This window comes from Cannabis sativa, chromosome 9, assembly GCF_029168945.1.
Source record: "Cannabis sativa cultivar Pink pepper isolate KNU-18-1 chromosome 9, ASM2916894v1, whole genome shotgun sequence".
NCBI lineage: Eukaryota > Viridiplantae > Streptophyta > Magnoliopsida > Rosales > Cannabaceae > Cannabis > Cannabis sativa.
The window spans coordinates 6,970,679-6,994,098 of record NC_083609.1 but is presented as its reverse complement, the minus strand read 5'-3'; the positions used below and the strand labels follow the sequence as shown (position 1 = coordinate 6,994,098).

General features: G+C 30.7%; 2 protein-coding genes, 1 long non-coding RNA gene and 1 pseudogene across 3 annotated transcripts; 1 reads left to right on the top strand and 3 right to left on the bottom strand.

The window, feature by feature from the left end:
- Window positions 1-69: 69 nt before the first annotated feature.
- LOC115724134 (uncharacterized) lies at window positions 70-4,580 on the bottom strand. Its single transcript, XR_009684596.1, has 3 exons — window positions 4,444-4,580; window positions 3,035-4,119; window positions 70-779 (listed from the first exon to the last, which is right to left on the bottom strand). It is a non-coding gene; the product is annotated as an uncharacterized LOC115724134 (long non-coding RNA).
- A 219-nt stretch (window positions 4,581-4,799) lies between these two features.
- LOC115723127 (uncharacterized) lies at window positions 4,800-5,489 on the bottom strand. Its single transcript, XM_030652555.2, has 2 exons — window positions 5,272-5,489; window positions 4,800-5,122 (listed from the first exon to the last, which is right to left on the bottom strand). The coding sequence occupies exons 1-2, from the start codon at window positions 5,487-5,489 to the stop codon at window positions 4,855-4,857; spliced, it is 486 nt and encodes a 161-aa protein (XP_030508415.2). The 3' UTR covers window positions 4,800-4,854.
- LOC133031105 (uncharacterized) lies at window positions 5,389-10,348 on the bottom strand. The gene is made up of 3 exons (XM_061104425.1): window positions 9,029-10,348; window positions 7,699-8,923; window positions 5,389-7,602 (listed from the first exon to the last, which is right to left on the bottom strand). Exons 2-3 carry the CDS (start codon window positions 7,888-7,890, stop codon window positions 7,153-7,155), a joined length of 642 nt encoding a protein of 213 aa, XP_060960408.1. The 5' UTR covers window positions 7,891-8,923; window positions 9,029-10,348; the 3' UTR covers window positions 5,389-7,152.
- Window positions 10,349-17,438: 7,090 nt separating this feature from the next.
- On the top strand, window positions 17,439-22,518 carry LOC115723528 (mitogen-activated protein kinase kinase 9-like; annotated as a pseudogene).
- The last annotated feature ends 902 nt before the right edge of the window (window positions 22,519-23,420 follow it).

Below are 23,420 nucleotides of genomic sequence, written 5' to 3'. Positions count from 1 at the left end.
AGAAATAGTTGTCTCCATGGCTAACAGACAAACCACAACTTCTCCAATTGGGGAGGGGGGTGAGAGAAGTTAAGCATGTTTGTAGCCACCCACAAAACAACTAAAGCCACCACACACATGGATCCGTAATCAACTTTAACATCACAATTAATTTTGACCCAATCTTCCGAAAGAGGAGACCAAACAGGAAACTCAACAGCCTTCGACAAGGCAAACAAACAAGACCAATAGTTTGCGTAACAAAGAGAGATAGAGTCAATACAATATTTAATGTTACTTAGAAATATTATTATGGGATATTTTCAAAAATATGAAAAAAATGAGCCATCTTATGATAAATATGGCAACAAAACTAAATGCCACAAAATATGGCATTAACTAAGGAAGCAAACTACAAATATGGTTTTTTTTTTTTAAAAAAACCATAAAATAAGTTAAAAACAAAAACTAATTTTAAATGAATAAAATTTACTATTTTTAACCATATATAAACAAAATCCTCTCTCTCTCTCTACTGCGATTCTCACTTCTCTCTCCTACGATTCTCTCTCTCTACTGCGATTCGACTGGCCTGCGATTCACTTCTTCATGTTCTCCGATTCAATTCATCTCTTCTCCTTGTGCAAATTATTCCTCTGATTCAAACAAAACTGATCTGAAAAACAGCCATGGCCATGGCCATACACACAGAAGCAACCTGCAACATCGGCACCTGACAAGCAATGAAGCTCTCACCTTAAAGCAGAAAACGAATTCTTAAGCTCAGAGCACCGATCAACCTGCACCCAGAAAATTCAATCAACAAATCAAGCCAACTCCGATCGTCCCTGTCAACAACGATCAAAATAAAATACAGGTACAATTATATAAATTATGCTATGAATATTATAGGCATATATATACTGCAAAAGAAAAATACACCGACTATGTACAATTCCAATTTAAACTTAAAAGAAAAAAAAAAAACTAGATTGAAGTAAATTTCATACCAAAACTATATGATCTTGCATTGCTTCATAATGAAATGTCCATACTTAATCTAGATTTAGACTATGAAGATTCACAAACAAAAAAAAGAAAGAAAACCAATAATTAAACATTATGAAAAATTTAGTTTTAGACGTCCACGATCAAAAATGAAAAGATTACTGAAAATTATGAATATAAAACCGGTTTCTAAATACATTATATATTTTAACTAACAGTTTTTAAAATGATATTATATGTTAAAAATAAACAAATATAAAGTAATGTTGGAAACCGGTTTCTGAAATATATAGTGAAACAAACACATATAATTTTAAAACAAATAAAAACAAAAAAAAAACAGAAACCGGTTTCTAAATACATTATAAATTTTAACAAACAGTTTTCAAAATGATATTACCTGTTAAAAATAAACAAAGATACAGTAATGTTGGAAACCAGTTTCTCAAATATATAGTGAAAATAAACATATAATTTTAAAACAAATAAAAAAAAAAAACCGGTTTCTTAATACATTGTAATTTTTAACTAACAGTTTTCAAATACTGTGTACAGGAATGGACTCAATAATGTGTGTGGTCAAATATGGAGGGCAATGGAAAGAGGATAAAAAGTATGAAAACTACATAATGACTGGACTACTAATACCAACAAACTGTGATCTAAAAAGTTTGTTGGAATTAGTAAAGACTGAAATCAAATGCAACACAACAATAGAAATGCATTACCAGTTATGCCCAGACTCACCACCAATGAAAATAATTAGTGACAATTCACTGATGTTCTACTTACAACTTAGAAAGACACAAAATGCAGTTAGTGAGTCTCCACTCTGCATCACAACAGTAGATGAGACAAGACTCTAGATCATTGCTCAACAAAAACCAGAAATTGAATCTGTAAGACAAGATACAGATGTTTAGAAACTGGTTTTACAAATAATCAACCAGCCAACATACGACTATATGGAATATGATGATGAAACCTCAGAAATAAGCGAGGTACTTGCATTACCAAACATATTTCAAGTAGCTGATAGTGTTGCTGATTGTATCATTGAGAAAACACAAGAACACAAAAGGAAAAGACAAGAAGAAGAAAGACAAATAATAACAGATCATAAGATTTTCAACATTGAAAAAGGACAGATCTACAAGGACAGAAAAGTATTGAAGACTGCAGTGGGTTTTTTTGCTATGATCAACAATTTCCAGTTTAAAACCAAAAGATCTGAACCAAGAGAGTATGTGGTGACTTGTGTGGATGACAACTGTAACTGGTTTCTGAGAGCTTCAAAGTTCAAGAGTACCTCAACATTCAAAGTAAGAAAATATGTCCAAGATCACAACTGCTCACTGAATATTGTAATGGGCGACCACAAGCAGGCAAACTGCAACATGATTGCAGAAATGATAAAAAAGAAATTTCTGTCAATCAAAAGAAATCACAGACCAAATGACATTATGATAGACATGATTGATGATTTTGGAGTGTCAATGAGCTACCAAAAAGCATGGAGAGCAAGAGAGATAGCTTTGGAGTTGGCAAGAGGAAGGCAAGATGAATCTTATCAACAACTACCAAAATACCTTCACATGCTAAAAGTAGTAAATCCTGGAACAATTGCACAATTGGAAACTGATATGAAGGATCGTTTCAAATATTTGTATCTAGCTTTTGCAAACTCCATAGAAGGTTGGAAACATTGCAGGCCAGTCATTGTAACCGACGGAACATTTTTAAAAACATCATTTGGAGGAACCCTATTCACAGCCTCTACAATGGATGCAAACAACAACTCATTCATTCTAGCATTTGGGATAGGAGACTCAGAAAATGACTGCTCTTGGGAATGGTTCTTCACAAAACTAAGGGAAACATTCGGAGATAGAGAAGGTACACTGTCGAAAAAATTGGTTCCCTTTAATGTAAATTCCATCTAAAAATTTAACTTCATAGCTACTGATCTCAGACAAAAAGATAACAAAATCTAGAAACTGGTTTCCACAAAAAAAAAAAAAAAATTGATTAGGCTTCCAAAACATACCTACTGATCTTGTAAAAACTGGTTTCTGTGAACATGTTTGACAATGATATCAGACAGGCATAAGAGTATAGAGAAGGCGGTGAGCAATGTCTACCCAAACCACTTCCACAGAGCATGCATCTTAGACCTGCTAAACAACATCAAAACAAACTTTGGAGTGCATGGAGACGATCTGACCATAAACTTTGTAAAGGCAGCAAAGACGTACAAGCTCACCTCATTTGAGAGATACATGGCAGAGATAGATAGAATCGACAAACGAATAAGACCATACCTTGAGAAAATTGGACATGAGGTTTGGACCAGGAGCCACTCCCCTACAAGAAGGTACACAATGATGACTTCAAACATAGCAGAATCAATAAATTCGACGATCCTAGCTGCAAGATCATTACCTATAACAACAATGATTGAGTGCTTCAGAAGCCTTGTACAAAAATGGGTGTGAAAAATTGGCAATGAAGCACATGAAATATTTACTGAAGTAGCATCAGATGCTGAAAAACTACTGAGAGACAATCTGCTTAAAGCAATGAAATACCAGGTACAATAACTAAATCATAGAAAACAACAGTTATTAAAAAACCTGTTTCTTGATCATCATGAAAAATCGGTTTTTAACACATATCTTATATTTCAAAAAAAAAAAAAAAAGGTCATCGCAATCACAACAATCCAATACCAAGTAAAGGTGCAAGAAAAAGGTGATTTCACAATCAACATACTGGAAAGAAAATGCAGCTGTAGAAGGTTCCAACTAGATGAGATACCATGCTCACATGCAATAGTTGTATTTGCAAAAAGAGGATTAAGAGCTTATGACTATGTTGCCGATTACTACAAAACAGCAACAATGAAGGCAACCTATGAAAGAACTGTACATCATCTACTAAATGAAAGAGAATGGACTATACCTGAGAGCATGGAAAGAATAGTGTGGCCACCAAAATCAAGAAAACCAGCTGGGAGACCTAGAAAGAAAAGAATAAGATCAAAAGGAGAACCAAAAGTTGTCTTGAAATGCACAAGGTGCGGAAAAGTTGGCCACAACCGAAGAACGTGCAATAACCCACAGCTTTACAAACCTCCAAAACAGAATAACAAAAGCAACGAGTCAAAGATGAATGATTGATCAGCTACAATAGAAATAAATATTCATTGACAGTTTTATAAAAACTGGTTTCTCAACATTGAATAAAGTTGAACAGAATATAATTTTTTCAGAAGGATACACACAACAACATTTTTACACTTTTGAAATTTTATCTGTTTACATAATCATTGTTTTAAATATTTTTTCTTAATATCCTAGATTATTTTAAAAAGGTACATGAAAAATTATAAATTTTATAAAAACAAGAAACCAGTTATTGACAAAAGTATACTAAAAAAAAACAATTGCCACTTACCAAATAAATAAAAACACATACTGCCATTGGTATCACCTACAAAAAAGAAAAACAAAACAAAACAAAAACAAAAATCAGTTAGTAGTACATTCAAATAAAAAAAATGAAATTAATAGTAAAAAAGAAACCAGTTACAAAAAAAAAAAAAAGAAAGAAAAATTTAGCCATCAACTAAAAACTTATAATACAAAGTGTTGCTGATTCATTGAAACATCCAGTCTTTACAAACAAAAAAAAAATACAACCACTTTAACTAAGTAACAAGTCTTTCAAAAAAAAAAAAACCAACACTAAAAAACTATAGAACATTGTCTTAAAATACCTAATACAAAAAAAAAATAAATAATAAAAAAAAAAACCAAATGAAACCAGTTTGTCTGAAAACTAAAAACTATAGAACATTGTTTGAAATCATTTCGCGTTGCCCTTTCCCTTTGGAATATCCTTCCCTTTGACCTTTGCCTTAACACTTGCATTATCCTTTGATTTCTTCCCCTTTTTCAACACTTCATCATCAGTTATATAACCACCAATTTGTTTCCTCCTAGCATGAATAAACAAACTCACAGCAAGATCATCTCTATATACCGCTACCAAATCAGACATCTTAGCTGGAATGTCATCAATTTTTCCACGAATGAAAAATTCAGCAAATTTGATGACAAACACTCCACAGTCACTGCAATAAAACAAAAAAAATAAAAATTAATTCAAGTAAAAAAACCGGTTTCTGTGCAAACAAAACAAAACCTGACAAAAATATAAACAGAACAAAACATAAAACTAGTTTCAATTAAAAAAATATATGATGAAAAGAGGAAGAATTACCTATTGACCTGACTTGGAAGCCCATCTATGAACTTGAAATTCAAAGGTTCTCTTTTCCCAACAGAATATGGACCTTGATCCAAATTAAGATCCGGCCTAGAAGAATAAACATCAAGATACTCCAAATAAAATGGCAGCATAGTAGAATAAGCTTTCACATGATCCAAGGCGCGTTTCTTGTTGAGAGCACCAGACATGGAGTTATATACGTTCAACATCCTCTCCTTGATGTCAAAATGGACCAATATCCAATGTTTTTGCTTTTAAATATTGACATATATAAGAACATGGTCAGTAAGCACCCAAGGAGTATTGCAAAACAAATACTCACCAACAATGTATCTAGGAATGACATTATCAAAGTCAATCTTAGAAGGATTAGAACCCGATTTCAAGAATGGATTGTAGGAATTCCACATGACTTGATCAAACAAACAATCGGTGGTGGTAATCCTCTGGTTCAAAGTATCGTCTTGCTTAATCTTCTTCCTAAGGTAATAGAATACCACATCTAAATGCTACAGAAAGGCAATAAACACATGTATCAGAAACCGGTTTTTGAAAGAACCGATACCAGAAACATAGACTCAAACAACAAAGACATAGAAAATAATAAAAAAAAACTAGTTTCTTACACTGTCACGCAGAAATTTACCACAAGCATGAAGCTGGTAGAACCACATCTTCTCGGAAATTTCAATGAAAAAAAAAATCCATCGGTGGAGATAAGATGTTGTCCGCATCGGAGTACTTCTTCACACTGACAACACAAAAAATAACAAACACAAAAAAAAAAAAGTCAATCGCATATAAAAAAAAGACAAAAAAATAAATGTAAATAATATAAATATAAATAAAAAAAATACTAACCCCCTATTCATGACAATGTTCTCATCAATAAACTTGGAAAACTTAATGCACTGCTCAACACCAGTATTAAAACCAATTTCATTTTTAAAAGGATTGATTCCATGCACAATAAATTTATCATCTTGCACAATCCTCATTAAGTCTTCCTTTGAAGATGACGAAGACCCAAAGTCCACAACATATGGCGACAGAACAACAGAGCTTGGTTTGGGCTGCCTCTTTTGAACCTCCGGAGACAAATACGATTCATCGTACAAAACTAAACTCAACTTATCACTATCATCATGAAACGAAACATCATCTGTCTTCAAAGCACTCTTAACAGTGCTATCAACCACACCCTTAAGAAAATCAGGATCGATAAACATATTTTCAAAATTCAAAGTGTCCTTTTCCTCCTACAAAATTGAAGAAAAAATATTTAGAACAAACAATAACATCCAAACAATGCAAAACATAAATGTGAAAAAGCTTGTACCTCAGCTTGAATAGTATGAACGGACAACTGTAACCCACCACCATCATCCGATATATCCTGATAGTATGCCTGAACCATAAATTAATTGAAACAAGATTTTGAACATAAATATAGAAACTGGTTTCCTACAGAAAATAACACAGAAACATAGACATAAACAAAGACCAGAAACCAGTTCCTACAGAAACCTGTTTTCACTAATAGTCAAAAATCATAACATAACACATCCAATACAGAAACTACATTAAACCAGATGATAAAAAATAATATATAAAAAAAACCAAGAACAACATAAATCAAGAAACTGGTTTCTTACAAAAAAAAAAAAAAATACAAAACAGAGACCTAAACCCCACCCAGAAACCAGTGCCAATAAATAGAAAAAACGTATCTCAACCAAACCCAAAACAGAAACCTGTTTCAAACAACTGTGTAAAATAATATAAAAATACATTCAATACAGAAACTAGTTTCAACAAAATGATAAAAAACTATAATAAAACCATAAACAACAAACCTATAATCAAAAAACACTAAACAAAGAAACTAGTTACCTCTCTTATAAGGGAAGAAAAAAATTCAGAGTCCTTAGAACTTCCATCATTCTCCTTCTTCTTCAATCCATTGATAATTTCTGCTAATTTAGCAAATTCACTCAAAAACTCAATCCTCAAGCTAGAAATACCATCCTTTATTTGTTGTTGGCACTCTTTGATAGAAGTAATTTCAGCACAAATCTGGTCCAACTTTCCATGAGATACCTGAATAGTATACATAAAAAATATGAACATAACTAATGATAAACATACACAAAACAAATGCAAACAGAAACTGGTTTTCAATACCTTGACCTCATCCTTTACTTCATCAGAAGACACAGCGCCACCAATCCTCTTCGGAACATATTTAGGATCAAACTTGAATTTAGAAAAAAGCCTTTGAGATTTTTCACCACTCGAAGCAACAAAATCCTTTACAACAATCTGGAAATATAAAAACACAAAACAATTTAAAAAAATAAAAAATAAATAAAACAAACAATAACCAAAAAATAAAATTTGATAAAAATACAAAATTACCTTCGGATTGTTGAACACACCCTGAATCAACTCACTAAACTCCGTTGTAGGGCTATTCTCCCAATTCAGAACGCGAGGAATCTTGTTGCTGATTCTATTGCAAAATCGAGGAGACAAAGACGGGATAATCTCGTACAGCCAAATAAGAAATGCAATAGGAAAGCCTTTAAGCTTGTAACCCTTCTCAATCATCTTCTTCTTAGCAAGCTGTTCAAAAGTATTGTTCCCATCTTTTTATGCAATCTTCAAGTGATGAAAAGTCTTTTCCCACAATAATTTCCCCCATCCAAACCGATTAAAAACTTCAATGTAATCATCCCCATTAACCATAGCAAAGATGAAGTTGTCAATCTTTTTCCCTTGGGGATAACCATACAAATAACCAGCGAAGAAGTATACAAGGGCTATCTTCACATAATCTTCGTCGTCTTTCAACGCACCACTGAAGAAAATACTAGCAACTTCCTTCACCGTAAGCTTCTCAGTAAGCACATGCATGCAAAAAATACACTCATTGTAAGCAAGCAACTTCTTTGATTTGAAGAGATCAACATCATAGGATTTAGTACAATCCAAACCGGTTATTATGGAAAACTCTTCAATTCCGAAACGAATAGCCTTGTCTCCCAGTTTGAACCAAAGCTCGACATCATCTCTTTCGGTGTGAATCTGTCGCAAAAGAACGAGATGAATCAGCTGTATCTGATAGTTAAAGTTGCTCACATCAAGAAAATGCCCAAATGGAGACTTGCAAAACAACTCCTTCTGATCATCTGACAGGTTCTCATTGATATCATCAATGACATTATAAGGATTGTAGAGTTGAGGTTTCCCAGCAAATCTTTTTTTCACATCAATTTTAATTCCTGTGAGAGAAAAAACAATATAAACAATCGAAATTAAAAATACGCATAGAAAAAAAAAAGAAAAAATCAAAAACGGGTTACCCACCACAAAGATAAAAACTAAAAATTGAAAATAAAAATATATATAGTATAAAAAAAACAGATTCAAAATAAAAATGTAAATAGAAAACCTGAAACATGCAAAATAACAAATTGAAAAACCGGTTTCTTAAAAAAATAAAAATTACCAAAGGAATGTCAACAGAAGGAGCCTCGCTCTTCTTCTTGCCGAGCGATTTGGAAACCGGTTTCTTCTTGACTTTCTTGACAACATTAACAAGCTTTGGATCATCAGCAACACTAGGTTCACAAACTTTATCCTAAAAAAATATAAAACATAATACACTTAAATGAAAATGAAAAAAAACAAAACTATTAAATTAAACAAAACAACCAAAAAAATATAAGAAAAAATGAAGACATACCAAATTAGAATGGTCCCCCACATCCTTAGATTTTCTTTTCTTTGACGCACTAGCGTCATCAGTAACAGCTTTTCTTTTTTTGCTTGAAACAGGTTTTGCCACAACTTTCTCAGTTTGAAAATCATCATCACTCGCAGCTGGAAGGACATTCGTATCCTTCTTACTAACTTTTTTAGAACGGTGTTTCTGAGAAACATGATCAGCAACATCGACTTTAGCCTCTTGATTATCATCCTGAAAAAATAAACAAAATAAACATAAACAAAACAGAACAGAACAAATAAAAAAAACACAAACAAACAAAAAAAAAACCAGTTTTATATAACATATTAAAATCCAAAAAACAAACATATAAAGGATAAAAAACAATTTTCAAGGAACAAATACTTGGAAAATTTAAACACAATAAAAATACCAAACCACAATGAAACATAAAATAAATTCGAAACCGGATTCAGTGAAATTTAATACATACTTTATTTTTCCGTGGAGATCTTCTTAATCCTGGAGCTTTCAAAGGTTCCACAACATGATCAACCTTAAATAAAACAACACAACATCAGTTTCATAAAAAAAAAAAAAATTAAAACCAGTTTAGTAACAACCAAAAAAGAAAACATATACAATTAATAAAAACCGGTTTCAATACAAAACATAAAACATACTTTAGCTTTGCGTGAATCTTTTTTCGGTCGCCTTTTAGCCTTCTTAGAAGGCTCAACCTTTTGAACAATGGATGAGACTTTATCATCTGATTCACTCTCCATCTGATAAAAAACAAACCACAAAATAAATATTAGACACAAAACAACAAAAACAGTCATGATAATTAACATGAAAACCAGTTTCATACAAACTAATAGTAACACACCTCAACCTTAACCTTAAAACCACCCACACACCAAAAATCACAGAGCGCACAAATAACACAAATCAATCTGTAAAAACTAGTTTTTGACATGTTTCCAAAATAGGTATATGATCAAATATGTGCATTACATTGATGGTTGAAACCAATTTCTCCTTTTATATCTTTCAGTAGGGTTAAGCACGTGAGATTCAGTAGGGTCAAGAACCAACACAGGGAAGAAGGAGATTAACCTGAATCTCACGTGCTTAACCTGAACATTAAAACACCTCACAAACCAAAAATCTGAGGATCCCAAACAACACCTGCATCAATTCTAAGTAATATAGAAACTGTAATCTCAGAAACTGGTTTTTAAATGATTCCAAATTAGGTATAGGATAAGCCCAAACAACACCTGATATAGAAACTGTGATCTTCATATAAAAACAGGTTTTCCAATGACAATTTTTAAAATCACAGAACTCACAAATAACACAAATTAATCTCGAGAAACTGGTTTTTGAAGAAAGATTATTATTCTTTGAAGAAAGATTCATTAAGCAAGACAATTTTAACTAATGTCATTTTCTTTCCCTATTGCTTGGAGCATTATCTTCATAATGTTGACCAAATATTAAAACATCAATCATTTCACCAAATAAAAGGCAAATTTTAAAGATGTCTAAGGAAAGAGAATAGATACCACAACATTAATGCAATATTATTCTTAATAATGTAAATTAGTATAACACTAAATTACACTACACTCATACACTACACTCATAACCAGAGTTTGATAAACATGTTTGGATTCTAACTTGATTTTATAAGCAGTGCTTGTTAAAGATTTGAAGGTTCCCTCTTGTTACCAAAGGATCAAAGTCACTCACTACAACAAATATCATTATTACTGGCGGAAGCATCCGCCGGTAATAAGTAATAGTACCGCCGGTAATAATTAATACCGGCGGAATCCGCCGGTAATTATCTGCCGGCATTAATTGGTCGATAAAAATGGTTATTACCGACGAAAGGGGGAATCCGCCGGTAATAATATTAATACCGGCGGATTAATAGCGGTGGGGTCCGCCGGTATTAATATTTTTAAATATTTAAAAAAAAATATAATAATGATAAATACCGGCGGACCCATCCGCCGGTAATAATAATTTTAAATATTAAAAAAAATAATATTCTGATTATTTAATATAATTAAATTAATTATAATAATTATTTTATAAATAAATATATTAATTAGAAATAAAATATCAAAATTAAGAAATTAAGTATTAAAATTAATTTGTCCATTACAATAAAAATTATATTATCTTAAATAAAATTAGGAAATTGTCTTTAAATAAACTTTAAAACATAACACATAATTAAAAAAAACCTAACTATCATTGTTCAAATCAGTAAATTCTAAAAATTCGTCTGCATTTGAGCTAAGTCTTGAACCATCAATATTCTCACGGGATTGAGCCGGCGGGGCAGGGTAATAAGGTTGTCGAGTCTGCGGCGTAGGCAAGATCTCCACATATTGTCGAGGGTGGGGGCGAACCAAAATTGGTTGTTGCTGTTGTTGCTGACTCTGAGCACTGAAAAAGCCTCCATACATTGGCTGTTGTGGAGATCCTCCCATTTGACCATACACAGGTTGTTGCTGCAACAATGACCCAAATTGACCGTACACAGGGTATGGTTGTTGGGATGAGCCTCCAATATTACCAACCATAGGTTGTGTCTGAGATCCTCCAGCGGCTTCCGAAAAAAATATAGGAGGAGACTGCGAGGGAAGCCCGAACATGTAATGCAACTGAGGCGATTGTGAAGAGCCACCAGACATGTTGGGAGAATGTTGTTGTTGTTGTTGAAAAGACATGTTGGGAGAATGAATTAAACTTTTATATATTTTAATGTTAAAATTATATTATTTATTTAACTTTTTAAAGAAATATTATTTAAAAATATTTTCCTATATTAAATCATTTTTTTTTTTAAAAAAACTTATAATTAAAATTATAAAAAAGTTTAATTCTTTACATTAAAATATTTTTTTTTGTTTTTATATTTATTTTTCAAGTATATATTATATTAAAATTGCTTTTTATTAATTTTTTTTAAATTAAAGAAATTTATTATTTTATTAATATTTATTCTTTACATATTTTAATGTTAACATTTCATAAATTTTTTGTTGTTAAATTTTAAGTATTAAAAAAATAAAATTATAGATTTTAAAATCTTATTTAATATTTACATGAAAAAGTTTATTTTTTTATGTTATAAAATATTTAACATATGAGTATTTTTTTTCAAAAATATAGATTTATCTTAATTTTTTTATTACATTTTTTAAAAATAGTCAATTGTATATAAATTTTATAAATATTTAAAAGTTGTTTATTATTGTAAAATATTAATGACACAAAATTTTTACAAAAAATTTAATACAAAATTCTATAAATTACATTTATTTTTTACATAATATATATAACACTATATTAACTATACAGTGTATATACACGGTATAAAACAGTATATACTGTATATATACTGTGTATATTATATATACAGTGTATACACTATACTATATACACAGTATATACACTGTATATACCGTATATAATGTATACACTGTGTACAAATTGACAATATCTACAAATTTTTCATTCACAACACACAGCATATATACAAAATATATAATTTACAGTACACAGTATACACAAAACAACAATTAAAAATACACTAAACTAAAAATTTTCAAATATAACACATTTTCCATTCACAATACACAGTATACATACATATATAATATTTTTTACAGAAAAAAAATTATTTTTATGAGATATATATACACAAATATTGTAAGAACTAACCTCCAAATATTTAGTACACCAACCGATTCCGGCGTTTTACTCAGAAATTTCTTCCACACAGATTATTTATCCCAAACTTTAAAGATGGAGAAAAAAATTAGACATTAAGAAAAAAAATAATATATGTAAAACAGAGAAAAAAGAAAAACGAAATCATTACCGATGCACTGGCGGTGGTAGACGGGCAGCGCACTGGCGGTGTCGGGAAAATGATGCCGGAGAACGGGGCGGATTGTGTTTGAACACGGAGAGGGGAGGTGGAATGGAGAAGGTGGGGGGGAGTGAAAATGGGGAAAATGGTATTCTGAAATAGGGAGGGGTTTATATAGATTTTTAATACCGGCGGGACCCGCCGGTATTAATTGGGTTCCGCCGGTATTAATAAAAACGGTCAGAATCCCAGATTAATACCGGCGGGTCCCGCCGGTATTAATCCGCCGGTAAAAGTAATTTCAAAAGATTGGGCGGTAAAAATCCCGCCCACTTTTTTCGAGGCGGGATTCCGCCGGTATTAATACAAACCCGCCGGTAATAATAAATTTAAAATAATTTTTCTTTTATTTATTTAATATAATATTAATTATATAGTTATTACCGGCGGATGTCTATTTCCGCCGGTAATACCCCTATTAATACCGGCGGGTGAGTTCCGCCGGCAATAAACCCGCCGGTAATAACTATATTTGTTGTAGTGACTGGACATGCTCATAATGATCAAAACACAGAAATCCATTTTCAAAATAACCCATAAGTCGGCTTAAAACGAAAAAGAAACCAACAAAATTTCGAAATCAAAATTTCAAAAAATAACACAACAACAAACACTATTCACTTCGGTTTTATCATTTTTTAAAAAAGAAGATCAACTAAAAACTAAAAAAACTAAAATGGTAATCAGTAAAGAGCACAATAAAAAAAGAAAAAACGAAGCTCCATGAACAACCAAAAAACTTCAATAAACACATAAATCAAAATGGAAAAAAAAACCCTAAAATCTGTAAAATAAAAAAATGGAAAGAAAGAAGCAATACCTTGAAATATGTGAATATAATATAAATTATTTGTGAGATAAATATATTTTCAAATTCGCCGACCTTGAAGACCTAATTGGAGGCTAAAAATATCACAACGGTATTAGTTAGAAATATTATTGGGATTATTGGAATAAGTTGATTTTAGAAATACCGGGGTATTTTAAGACTCGGAGTTGACCATATACCCTAAAAGTAGAGGTTTTTTAGTGGCTAAAAAATAATAAGATAATTATTAACAATATTTTTTTTTATTATTAGTGATATGATTATTATTTTATATTATTTATATTATTATTTTTATAGAACTTATCAAGTTTGATAAGTTTAATATATATATAATATTAGAAAAAGTTGAGTTTTTATGATTAATTTTCTATTTAATTAGAATTTTTTTTTCATTTTTACATTGTATGGGTTGAAGTTATTTCATCGGCTAAAAAAAAAGTTTTTCGACTAAAAATTGAGTTTGACTTAAATATTTTTTATATGAATATATTTTTGATGTAGTGTAAAAAGAGGTATTTTTTGATATATTTTTTCAATTAAGTAGCTAAATTTAACATAAAAATTTAAATTTCTCTTTTATTATTTGCTATCGGACTAAAATCTAATGGTTTAATATTTTTAAAATTAATATTTATAGTTAAATTTGTTTAGTACTCATCAATAGGTAATACCTATTAAGAAGTATTTCATATATATATTATGTTTAAAGCAGTAAAATGTACGAAACATAACCTTCCATCTTTCAATGAACGAAATCCTCATCTCGATTCAGATTACAGATGTAGTATGACATCAAAGTGAAGGTGTTGTATATAACAGAGATTATATATGACAATGACCGATATAAATGAAGCTGTAGTTTTTATCTAACATGTCGTTTACTATAAAGACCTAAATTTATATCATAACGATGATCAATAGTAGATCGACATAATCCTGAGTAATCATCATGAACTCACGTTCATGTAATTAGTTTCTTAGAGAAGATGATTCTTACAACTTCTATTTTGGGAAGCTAATAATGTGGATGGTTGAGAACATGATTTAGAATTATGGAATTCTAACTTTCCTAACAGATTTCTTTAAGTGTTAATTCTAGAACTAGAATGTTGTGCATAAATTTATTAGATTTTTAATAATTTTTGTGTTATTCTTTAAGATACGAGTTTATAAATAAATTAAAATTTGAAAATATTTTTTAGGAATAATTTAGGTTTTTTAAAGTAAATTTAATATTTTTATCAAGTTTAGTAATAACTTTTTTATTACTTTTTTCATAATTTAAATATTGAAGTATTTGAATTAATAAATTAATTTTATTACAGTACTATTAAAAAGAAAATGTGATTATTATTATAACAAAGTGTTAATACATACAAAAATAAAAAAGTATAATTAAAGAGGAGGCCAATAATATATATTTGTGTGCATTAATTAGTATTACTAAACAACACTACACTCATCTTTAAATATTATCTCCTCTTTGATAGTAATATTGTTTAGTGGTTTATTATTAGAAGTAGAACAACTCTCCAATGAGTTGTCCTTAATTGGAGTACTGCTCTTCACTTTCATACTCTTCACCTTCACCTTCACCTTCAATGGGTCCTTCTTGGTCCTTTTAGTCCTCATCTGCAAATTAATAAAATCTTGTGGAAGAGGTGGGTTCCAAGCTCCATTATTCCATTCTCTATGAAGCCTTAAATTGTGGTGTAAACATACCATTACACTTGGTCGAGTTGAATCGTGTAACCTTACAGTGTACCTCAACCCCTCTACATTCACACTCACAACCACACCGCGGAACCATCTGTTCCGAAAGAAAAACTCCACATCATCGCCTTCCTTGAAAACAACCAGCTCCTTCGCCGGCAACAATGGCGGCCTAACGTTGTCCGCATTCACTATTTCCCTAAGGGGATTCTCCAAGGGATTATGATGATCAGAAGATGATGTACGGATTCCGTACTCAACGTACAGGAGTGTAACATGAGGCTTCATCTTCAGCGGAGTACGGATAACGGTGGCCGGAAAGTATGGGCCGCTGGATGCATGGCCGCGTTCGTGAACTTCTACTCGATCTCCCAGTTTCAGTTTCATGGAAGGCGCCATTATTAATTAATTAAATTAATTAATTGAAGATTAATTTGATCCAAATATATAATACAAATTAAGGTTTTTAATTGTTTTGAAATTAAGTACGTCGAAATGAAATTAACTGAAATAAATCTCCACTTATTATTATTTATAGCTACGTATATAGTTCTATTTGAAGTAGAAATATAGTTCAATATATTCAAAATTTAACTAATTAACTTGGTCAAAACCCTACTTCTAGTACTAATAGGATATATAGTTTGTGATTTTATTATTTATCATTATAGTAGTTTGGGTATACTTTGAAATTGCATTGAGTCCGTCAATCCTAATACTAACTATCTACTAGTAATAGGACAAGATTTATAATTATATATCTTTTTTTTCTTTCTGAAATAGAAATATTTTTTTTTAACTTTACTTCAATTCTTTAAATCATTTTGTAAAAATTAAAAATACAGAAAATGGGTCCCATAATTTTTAAAAATTAATATTTCTAAACATATAAAGGAAAACTTAGTTCCAACACTATATAGTTTGTGATTTTATTATTTATCATTATATAGTTTGGAGTTAAAACAACGTATAATCAGTCAATCCTAGTACTTTCTACTAGTAATAGGACAAGATTTATAATTATATATCCTTTTTTTTTCTGAAATTAGAAATATTTATTTTTAAATTTACTTCAATTGTTTAAATCATTTTCTAAAAATTAAATTAAAATTCATCAGAAATGGGTCCCATAATTTTTAAAAATTAATATTTTTAAACATATAAAGGATAGGAAAGTTGAGTTACAACGTATATTTTGAAATTGATTGAGTCGGTCAATCCTAGTACTTTTTAAAGTAGTAAATTAGTAATAGGACAAGATTTATAATTATGGGTAAATGGCGGCAAAACCCCCAATACTTTCATTTTAGTTTTATTAAACCCCCACAACCCAAATTTCTGCGGGTAAACCCCCAATACTCGGGTTCTGTTAGCAATTTAACACTTCCGTCCAAATTTAGCTGTTAATTAACTGCCAGGTTGGATTGTCCACGTGGACACAATATACACGTGGCACAATTTTATTGGTCTACCTAAAAAAATATTTTTTTTTTTAAAAAAAAACTAATTTAAAATTAAAAAAAAATTATAAATAAAAAATTAAATAAATTTTTTTTTTCTGTTTTTTTCTTTTTCTTTCGTCTGAAACAAACCCTCTCTCTCTCTACATCACTCTCTCTCTCGATCTCCTCTCTCTTTCTCGTTTTCAATCTAGGGTTTTCAAAACCCCCTTGGGCGGCCACCGCAGTTCTCCACCCTCACGAGCCTCGCCTGACACCAAGGAGGAGATCGACAGATCTCCGATCTCACGAGCCCCATCGCAGAACCCCACACCTCACGAGCCTCGTGTTCAGTAAGCCCTCTCTCTCGCCCTTGCGATTTTCTTTCTCCGTTAGTTGCGATTTTATTTCTCTTTAATCTGAAGTCTCTTTGATGTGTTTAGACTTGGATGTGGAGTTTTGTTTGGATCTGAAAAAGAGGTTTCGGTGATGGTTTTGGTGTGTAGATGTGGTTTTGGTGGTGTAGGCAGTTCGATTGTGGTGGGCAGATGTGGTGGTCTGGGTGGAGGAAGGGTGGTCTGGGCGGAGGAAGGGTGGTTGTGGTGTGGGCGGTGGTCTGGGCAGAGTGATAGAGCGAGAGTGATGGCTGAGATTGAGAGAGGTGGGGATCGAGTGCTGAGAGAGAGAGGGGGATCGAGAGACTGTTTGCAAGAAAGAAAAGAAAAAAAGAAAGAAAAAGAAAGAAAGGAAAAAAAAGAAAAAAAAATTATTTAATTTTTTATTTATAATTTTTTTTAATTTTTTTAATTTTCTTTATTTTTATTTTTTTTTAAATAATTTTTTAGGTGGCCTAATAAAATTGTGCCACGTGTATATTGTGTTCACGTGGATAATCCAACCTGACAGTTAACAACTAAATTTGGACGGAAGTGTTAAATTGCTAATAGAACCCGAGTATTGGAGGTTTACCCGCAGAAATTTGCGTTGTGGGGGGTTTAATGAAACTAAAACGAAAGTATTTGTGGGTTTTGCCGCCATTTAACCTATAATTATATATCTTTTTTTTTTTTTCTGAAATAGAAATATTTATTTTTAAATTTACTTCAATTCTTTAAATCATTTTGTAAGAATTAAAAATACATAAAATGATAATTTTTAAAAATTAATATTTCTAAACATATATAAGAAAAAGGATCTCTCTCCCACTACCTCTCACTTCCACCCGCCGCCACCGAATTCAACTGGTCATCTTCCTCTGCGCCTTACTCAGCTACCGATCTCAAGAAGATTCAAGTTCTCGGAAGGGGAGATGGCAAAACAGTTTACAAAGTCCGCCATAAGGAAACCTCAAAATTCTATGCTCTGAAATCATCCAAGATAATATTCGATCCGATTCAAATTACTGTCCCCAGCTCTACCGCGAGATGGAGATCCTCCGCCGTACGGACTCACCTTACGTGGTCAAATGCCACAACATCTTCCAAAAACCATTGGGAGAGTTTGTTAGAAATAAAGGAGAGATTACAATAGAAGAATAATAAAATGAATAAAAGACTAAGACAATTACAACTCTAAGCAAAATATTACAAGAACAATATATTAAATAAAGAGTTACAATCTCAAAGCACAAAATACAAATAAAAGAAAAGAGTTACAACTCAAAACTCAAAGATACAAGTAAATGTAAATTATATAAAAAAAAGATGTGGAAAGCATATATTTTTTTACCATCATCAAAGAAGATGACCTGAATCAAAAGTAACAATTTAAGTGACGTTTGGTAACACTTTTATTTTTAAATTTTTTAATCACAAAAATATAAGTAATATTTTTTTTTTTAAAAAAATTATTTTTGAAAAATAAAAATGTGTTATATAACCACTTCTATTTTTCAATTTTAAAAACAAAAAATAAAAGTGTGTTCTGTAAATTTTATTTTTATTTTCATTTATTGATTTTATTTAAGTCGGGTCTGGGACCGGGTTTGAGGTCGAGACTGGGGGCGGGTACAAGTCCGGTGCCAAGTCCAAGTTCGGTTTCTAAAGTTTAAGTTGGGATCGGAGTCTAAAATATTGATTAAAAATTATTTAAAAAAATTGAAAGTAATTCTTTTTTTTTTATTTTTAAAATTTAGATTTTTAATTAAAAAATTAAAAAGTAAAAATAATTTTATAGAACATAATTTTAGAAAATATTTTCACTTTTCTAATTTAAAAACAAAAATTGATTAAAAAAATGTTACCAAACCCACCTTTAGTCTCTTAATATTTAGTTAACCATTAATATTTAATTAACTAATAAGTAAACAATGTTTAAATCAGTATATATCAAACTACTTTATAAGCTACTAAAAAGTATTTTTTTTTTATATATTTTGTTAATAAATAAATAAAAAATATTTAAATTTAAATAAAATTTAATGTATCAAACAACTTAATAAATTACTAAAATATATATTAATTTTATTTTTATATTTAGACAAGATTAAATAAAAGTAAACTTATTTTTATAAAACTATTTTAATAAGTTTATAAAATAATTTGTAAATAAAATGAATGGTATCTAAAACATCATATGAGTTACATTAAAAAAAATTAACCTCAAGGTATCTTAAACAATAAAATAACATAACATAGCCTAAAAATATATAAAAAAAAAAACACACAATTTTTTTTTTTTAAATATTAACCATCATTTTTTAGAGATAAAAAAATATATGTTTCTCACATATTAAAATTGTTATTTTATTATTTATATATATGTAAATTTATGAAATAAATTTTAAATGAAAAAGTAAAAGGAAATTTCACTTACTATGAGATTTTAAAAGTTCTTTTGTTAAATATGACAATTTTAAGTTTGACCAATTTATATGGTTATTTTTTGTTTTTAGGTCTTTTTATGGTATTTGATATGCCATATATATGTAAATTAGGTTTTCAAATTCCATATTTAATGTTTTAATTTGTTTAGGTAGTTTTATTTGTCACTGGTGCTGGAAAAGTCGTCGGAGCTTGCTGTCGGTGTTGAAAAAATCATCGGAGTAGCTGTGGGTGCCAAAAAAATCATCAGAGTTGCTGCAGACACTGAAAAATTTGTCGAAATTGGCATTGTCGCTGGAAAATTCACTGAAAAAATCACCAAGAAACTTAACAAGTTCCTTGATGAAGAAATCGGTTTCTTGATGAAGAAACCACTTTCTTGGTGATTTTTTCGGTGACCATGCCAACTCTCACGACTTTTCTGACACTGGCAGCTACTCCGGTAACTTTTTCGGCACCGACAGCAAACTATAAAAAAGTCATCGCGGAATGACATAGTCGCAGGAAAAATTACCAAAAAACTAGTTTCTTCATCAAGAAACCAATTTCTTTATGAAGAAACCAATTTTTTGGTAAATTTTTCGGTGATTTTTATAACGACAATGTCAATTCCGACGACTTTTATGGCGTCGGTAGCAACTCTAACGACTTTTTTGACACTGGCAGCTTCTCCGGTGATTTACTTCAACCACTTTGCAATTTTGCCATTTTGTCATTTTTCTATCCCGTTTTTTCAAAAACGCCAATTTTCCAATTTAACCATTTAAATGCCAATTCCAATTATTTAATAACTAAAATTAATTATTAAATAATATTATCATTTAATATATTTATTAATTAGACATATAAAGTCTCTTAATCAACAAATAAAACCTAGAATCTCTTTTCTTCACAATTTTGCCCTTGCTTAGTGAAAATTCATAAACTAGACATAGTCTAACTTTAGAATTATAATTGATTAATTAAAATCAATTAATTGAGTCTTACAAGCAGTATGGTCTCAACTAGTATGGGGACCATGGGCCTATATAACCGAGCTTCCTATAAGCAGACCAAGAATTTACCAAGTAAATCCACTGACTTATTAATTCCTTGTTGCATCCACACATAGAACTTGGAATTGCACTCTCAGTCATATAGAACGCTCTATATGTTCTACGATATAGACGCGCTATTAATTATCCATTGTTATATTAATCCTAATTTGATCAATGATCCTCTAATAGATGATCTACATTGTATAGAGATTAAATTACTGTTACACCCTTCAATGTATTTTATCCTTAAAACACTTAGCTCCGTATAAATGATATTTCAGCGAAGTGAAATGAGTACTCAACCATTTATCTCTGTTTAGCCAAGCTCGAAGGAAATCATCGTTTCACTTCTAAATACCTATAGAAGTTATAGATTCCATATCTATGTTTAGCGCTCCCACTCAATTATACTATCATGTTTCCAAAATGTATGTATCACCCTGACCCAAAAGTAGGCTTAACTAACAAATCAAAGAACATGTATAATACTCTTGAGATCGAACCTACTCATATCAGGATTAAGATCATTTGATCTAGGATCAACTAAGTGATATTGAATTGAATAGATATTACGGTAAATTTAACATATCTAATCAAAGTTCTATATCGGTCCCTTCCAATGTTTACTCCATACATCCGATACTGGTAAACTTTGCCAATGCCCTAGAAAAAGACATAACACTTATCCAAGGTGTAAGCATACCTATCGCTGATTATCATGCCAGTCTAAATCTAGTGAACTGACAAATCAGGGAATAAACTTTCGAACATATAATCAAGATTATATTCCACTGTGTTGACAACACTATAATCATTAACAAATACATATGTTCTGGACTTAACAGAATTTATAATCATGAAATAAATCATGTGAACCATGCAACATAAAATGTTATTTCTGATCTTTATTAACTAATAAATCTGATTATATTGAAAAGAGTTTTATTTAGGGCACAAAACCTAACACAGTCTACAAAGTCTGCCACAAGGAAACCTCAAAAATCTACGCTGCTGAAAATCACCCACGACAATTCCAATTCAAATTTTTATCGCCAGCTCTACCGCGAGATGGAGATCCTCTGCCATAAGGACTCACCTCATGTGGTCAAATGCCACAACATCTTCCAAAAACCATCGGGAGAGTTTGGTATAGTCATGGAGTATATATGGATTCAGGAACCATAGAGAATGTTCTCAAGTCATAAGGAGCTTTCTCTGAATCCAAAGTTGCTGACATAGCAAAGAAAGTACTCAACGATCTTCACTACCTTCACTCACACAGAATCATTCATCATGATATCAAACCAGCCAATCTGTTAGTGAATTCAAAAATGGAAGTTAAGATCGTCAATTTTGGGGTAAGCAAAATCCTTCGTCAGAATGTGTGCTTACATGAGTTCGGATAGGTTCGATTCCCAGACTTATTGCAAAAATTACGATAGTTACGCTGAAGATATCTGGAGTTTGGATCTGACTCTAATGGAGCTTTATATGGGTCATTTTCTGCTACTTTCGACAGGTTAGAAACCTGATTGGCCTACATTAATGTGCGCTATATGTTTCAGTGAGCTGCCAAGTCTGCCAAAAAGCGTTTCTGATGAGTTTATAGAGCTTCGTTTGCAGATTGAATCAAGTAAAAAAAGATGGTTTGCATCGAAGTTGTTCTCTCACCCTTTTATCTGTAAAGATTTTACAACTAAAGAAATGTAAATCTCACCTGACCTGAATGAAGAGAATCATATCCGAGAATTTATACTGATTTTTTTAGAATATTGTAGTTGTAAAAATACTTGGTGAATGAGAACATTTTAATTAGGATCTAACTTTAAGGAAAAGGATTAACTGATTTAACTCGTATGGAACATTTTTTGTTATGATTTTTTATATATATAAGGGTAAATAGCGGCATAAGTATCTAAAGTTTTAAGTTTGTAAGTGGCATAATCTCAATGTTTATTTTTAGCGACACAAGTACCCAATGTTTGTAAAACTGTAATTTTTCTCTAATTTTTTCAGTACAAACTCTGTTATTTTCTTAAACAGGCTACATATAAGGTCCAGATTCTAGATCATCAAGTGTAGAAAGAAATATTTAGTGTCAGTTACTTCCAAGTGTTCATTTAATAAATTCAGAATAAAGTCTGTACTGAAAATTACAGTTTTACTAACATTGGGTACTTATTCTGCTAAAAATAAACATTGGGTTTATGCCGCTTACAAACTTAAAACCTTAGGTACTTATGCCATTATTTACCCTATATATAATTTCATTTTCGTAAGTAGAAACTTTCATAAATCAATTACATTTTGTATTTTTGATTATTTTTTATATTATACTATTTAGTTTTTTTTTCTCTTAATTTTTTTTTTAATTTTATTAATTTTTTGATATAATTTTCATAACTGGATGTCTTCATTTAGGTTTTATTTTGTGATTAAAGTTCAGTAGATAAAAATACTAATTTTTTAACAGTGAAAGTAACAGATGCTAACAGAAGAAACATAATTATATAACTGTTATATTTTATGGGAAATTTTTAGCAAGTTGTACGTATATTTTAGAGTGCAAGATCATATAGTGTTAAAATTTCACAAGACAAAAATAGTAATTA

What these genes read in the sequence shown, in the direction of transcription:
- LOC115723127 (XM_030652555.2), bottom strand. Translation starts at nt 5,489, where the DNA reads ATGTTGAACGTATATAACTCCATGTCTGGTGCTCTCAACAAGAAACGC. An exon ending in CTTCCAAGTCAGGTCAATAG is followed by an intron (nt 5,123 to 5,271) that starts GTAATTCTTCCT and finishes GTTTTATTGCAG; the next exon opens with TGACTGTGGAGTGTTTGTCA.
- LOC133031105 (XM_061104425.1), bottom strand. Translation starts at nt 7,890, where the DNA reads ATGATTGAGAAGGGTTACAAGCTTAAAGGCTTTCCTATTGCATTTCTT. An exon ending in GTGTGTTCAACAATCCGAAG is followed by an intron (nt 7,603 to 7,698) that starts GTAATTTTGTAT and finishes TTATATTTCCAG; the next exon opens with ATTGTTGTAAAGGATTTTGT.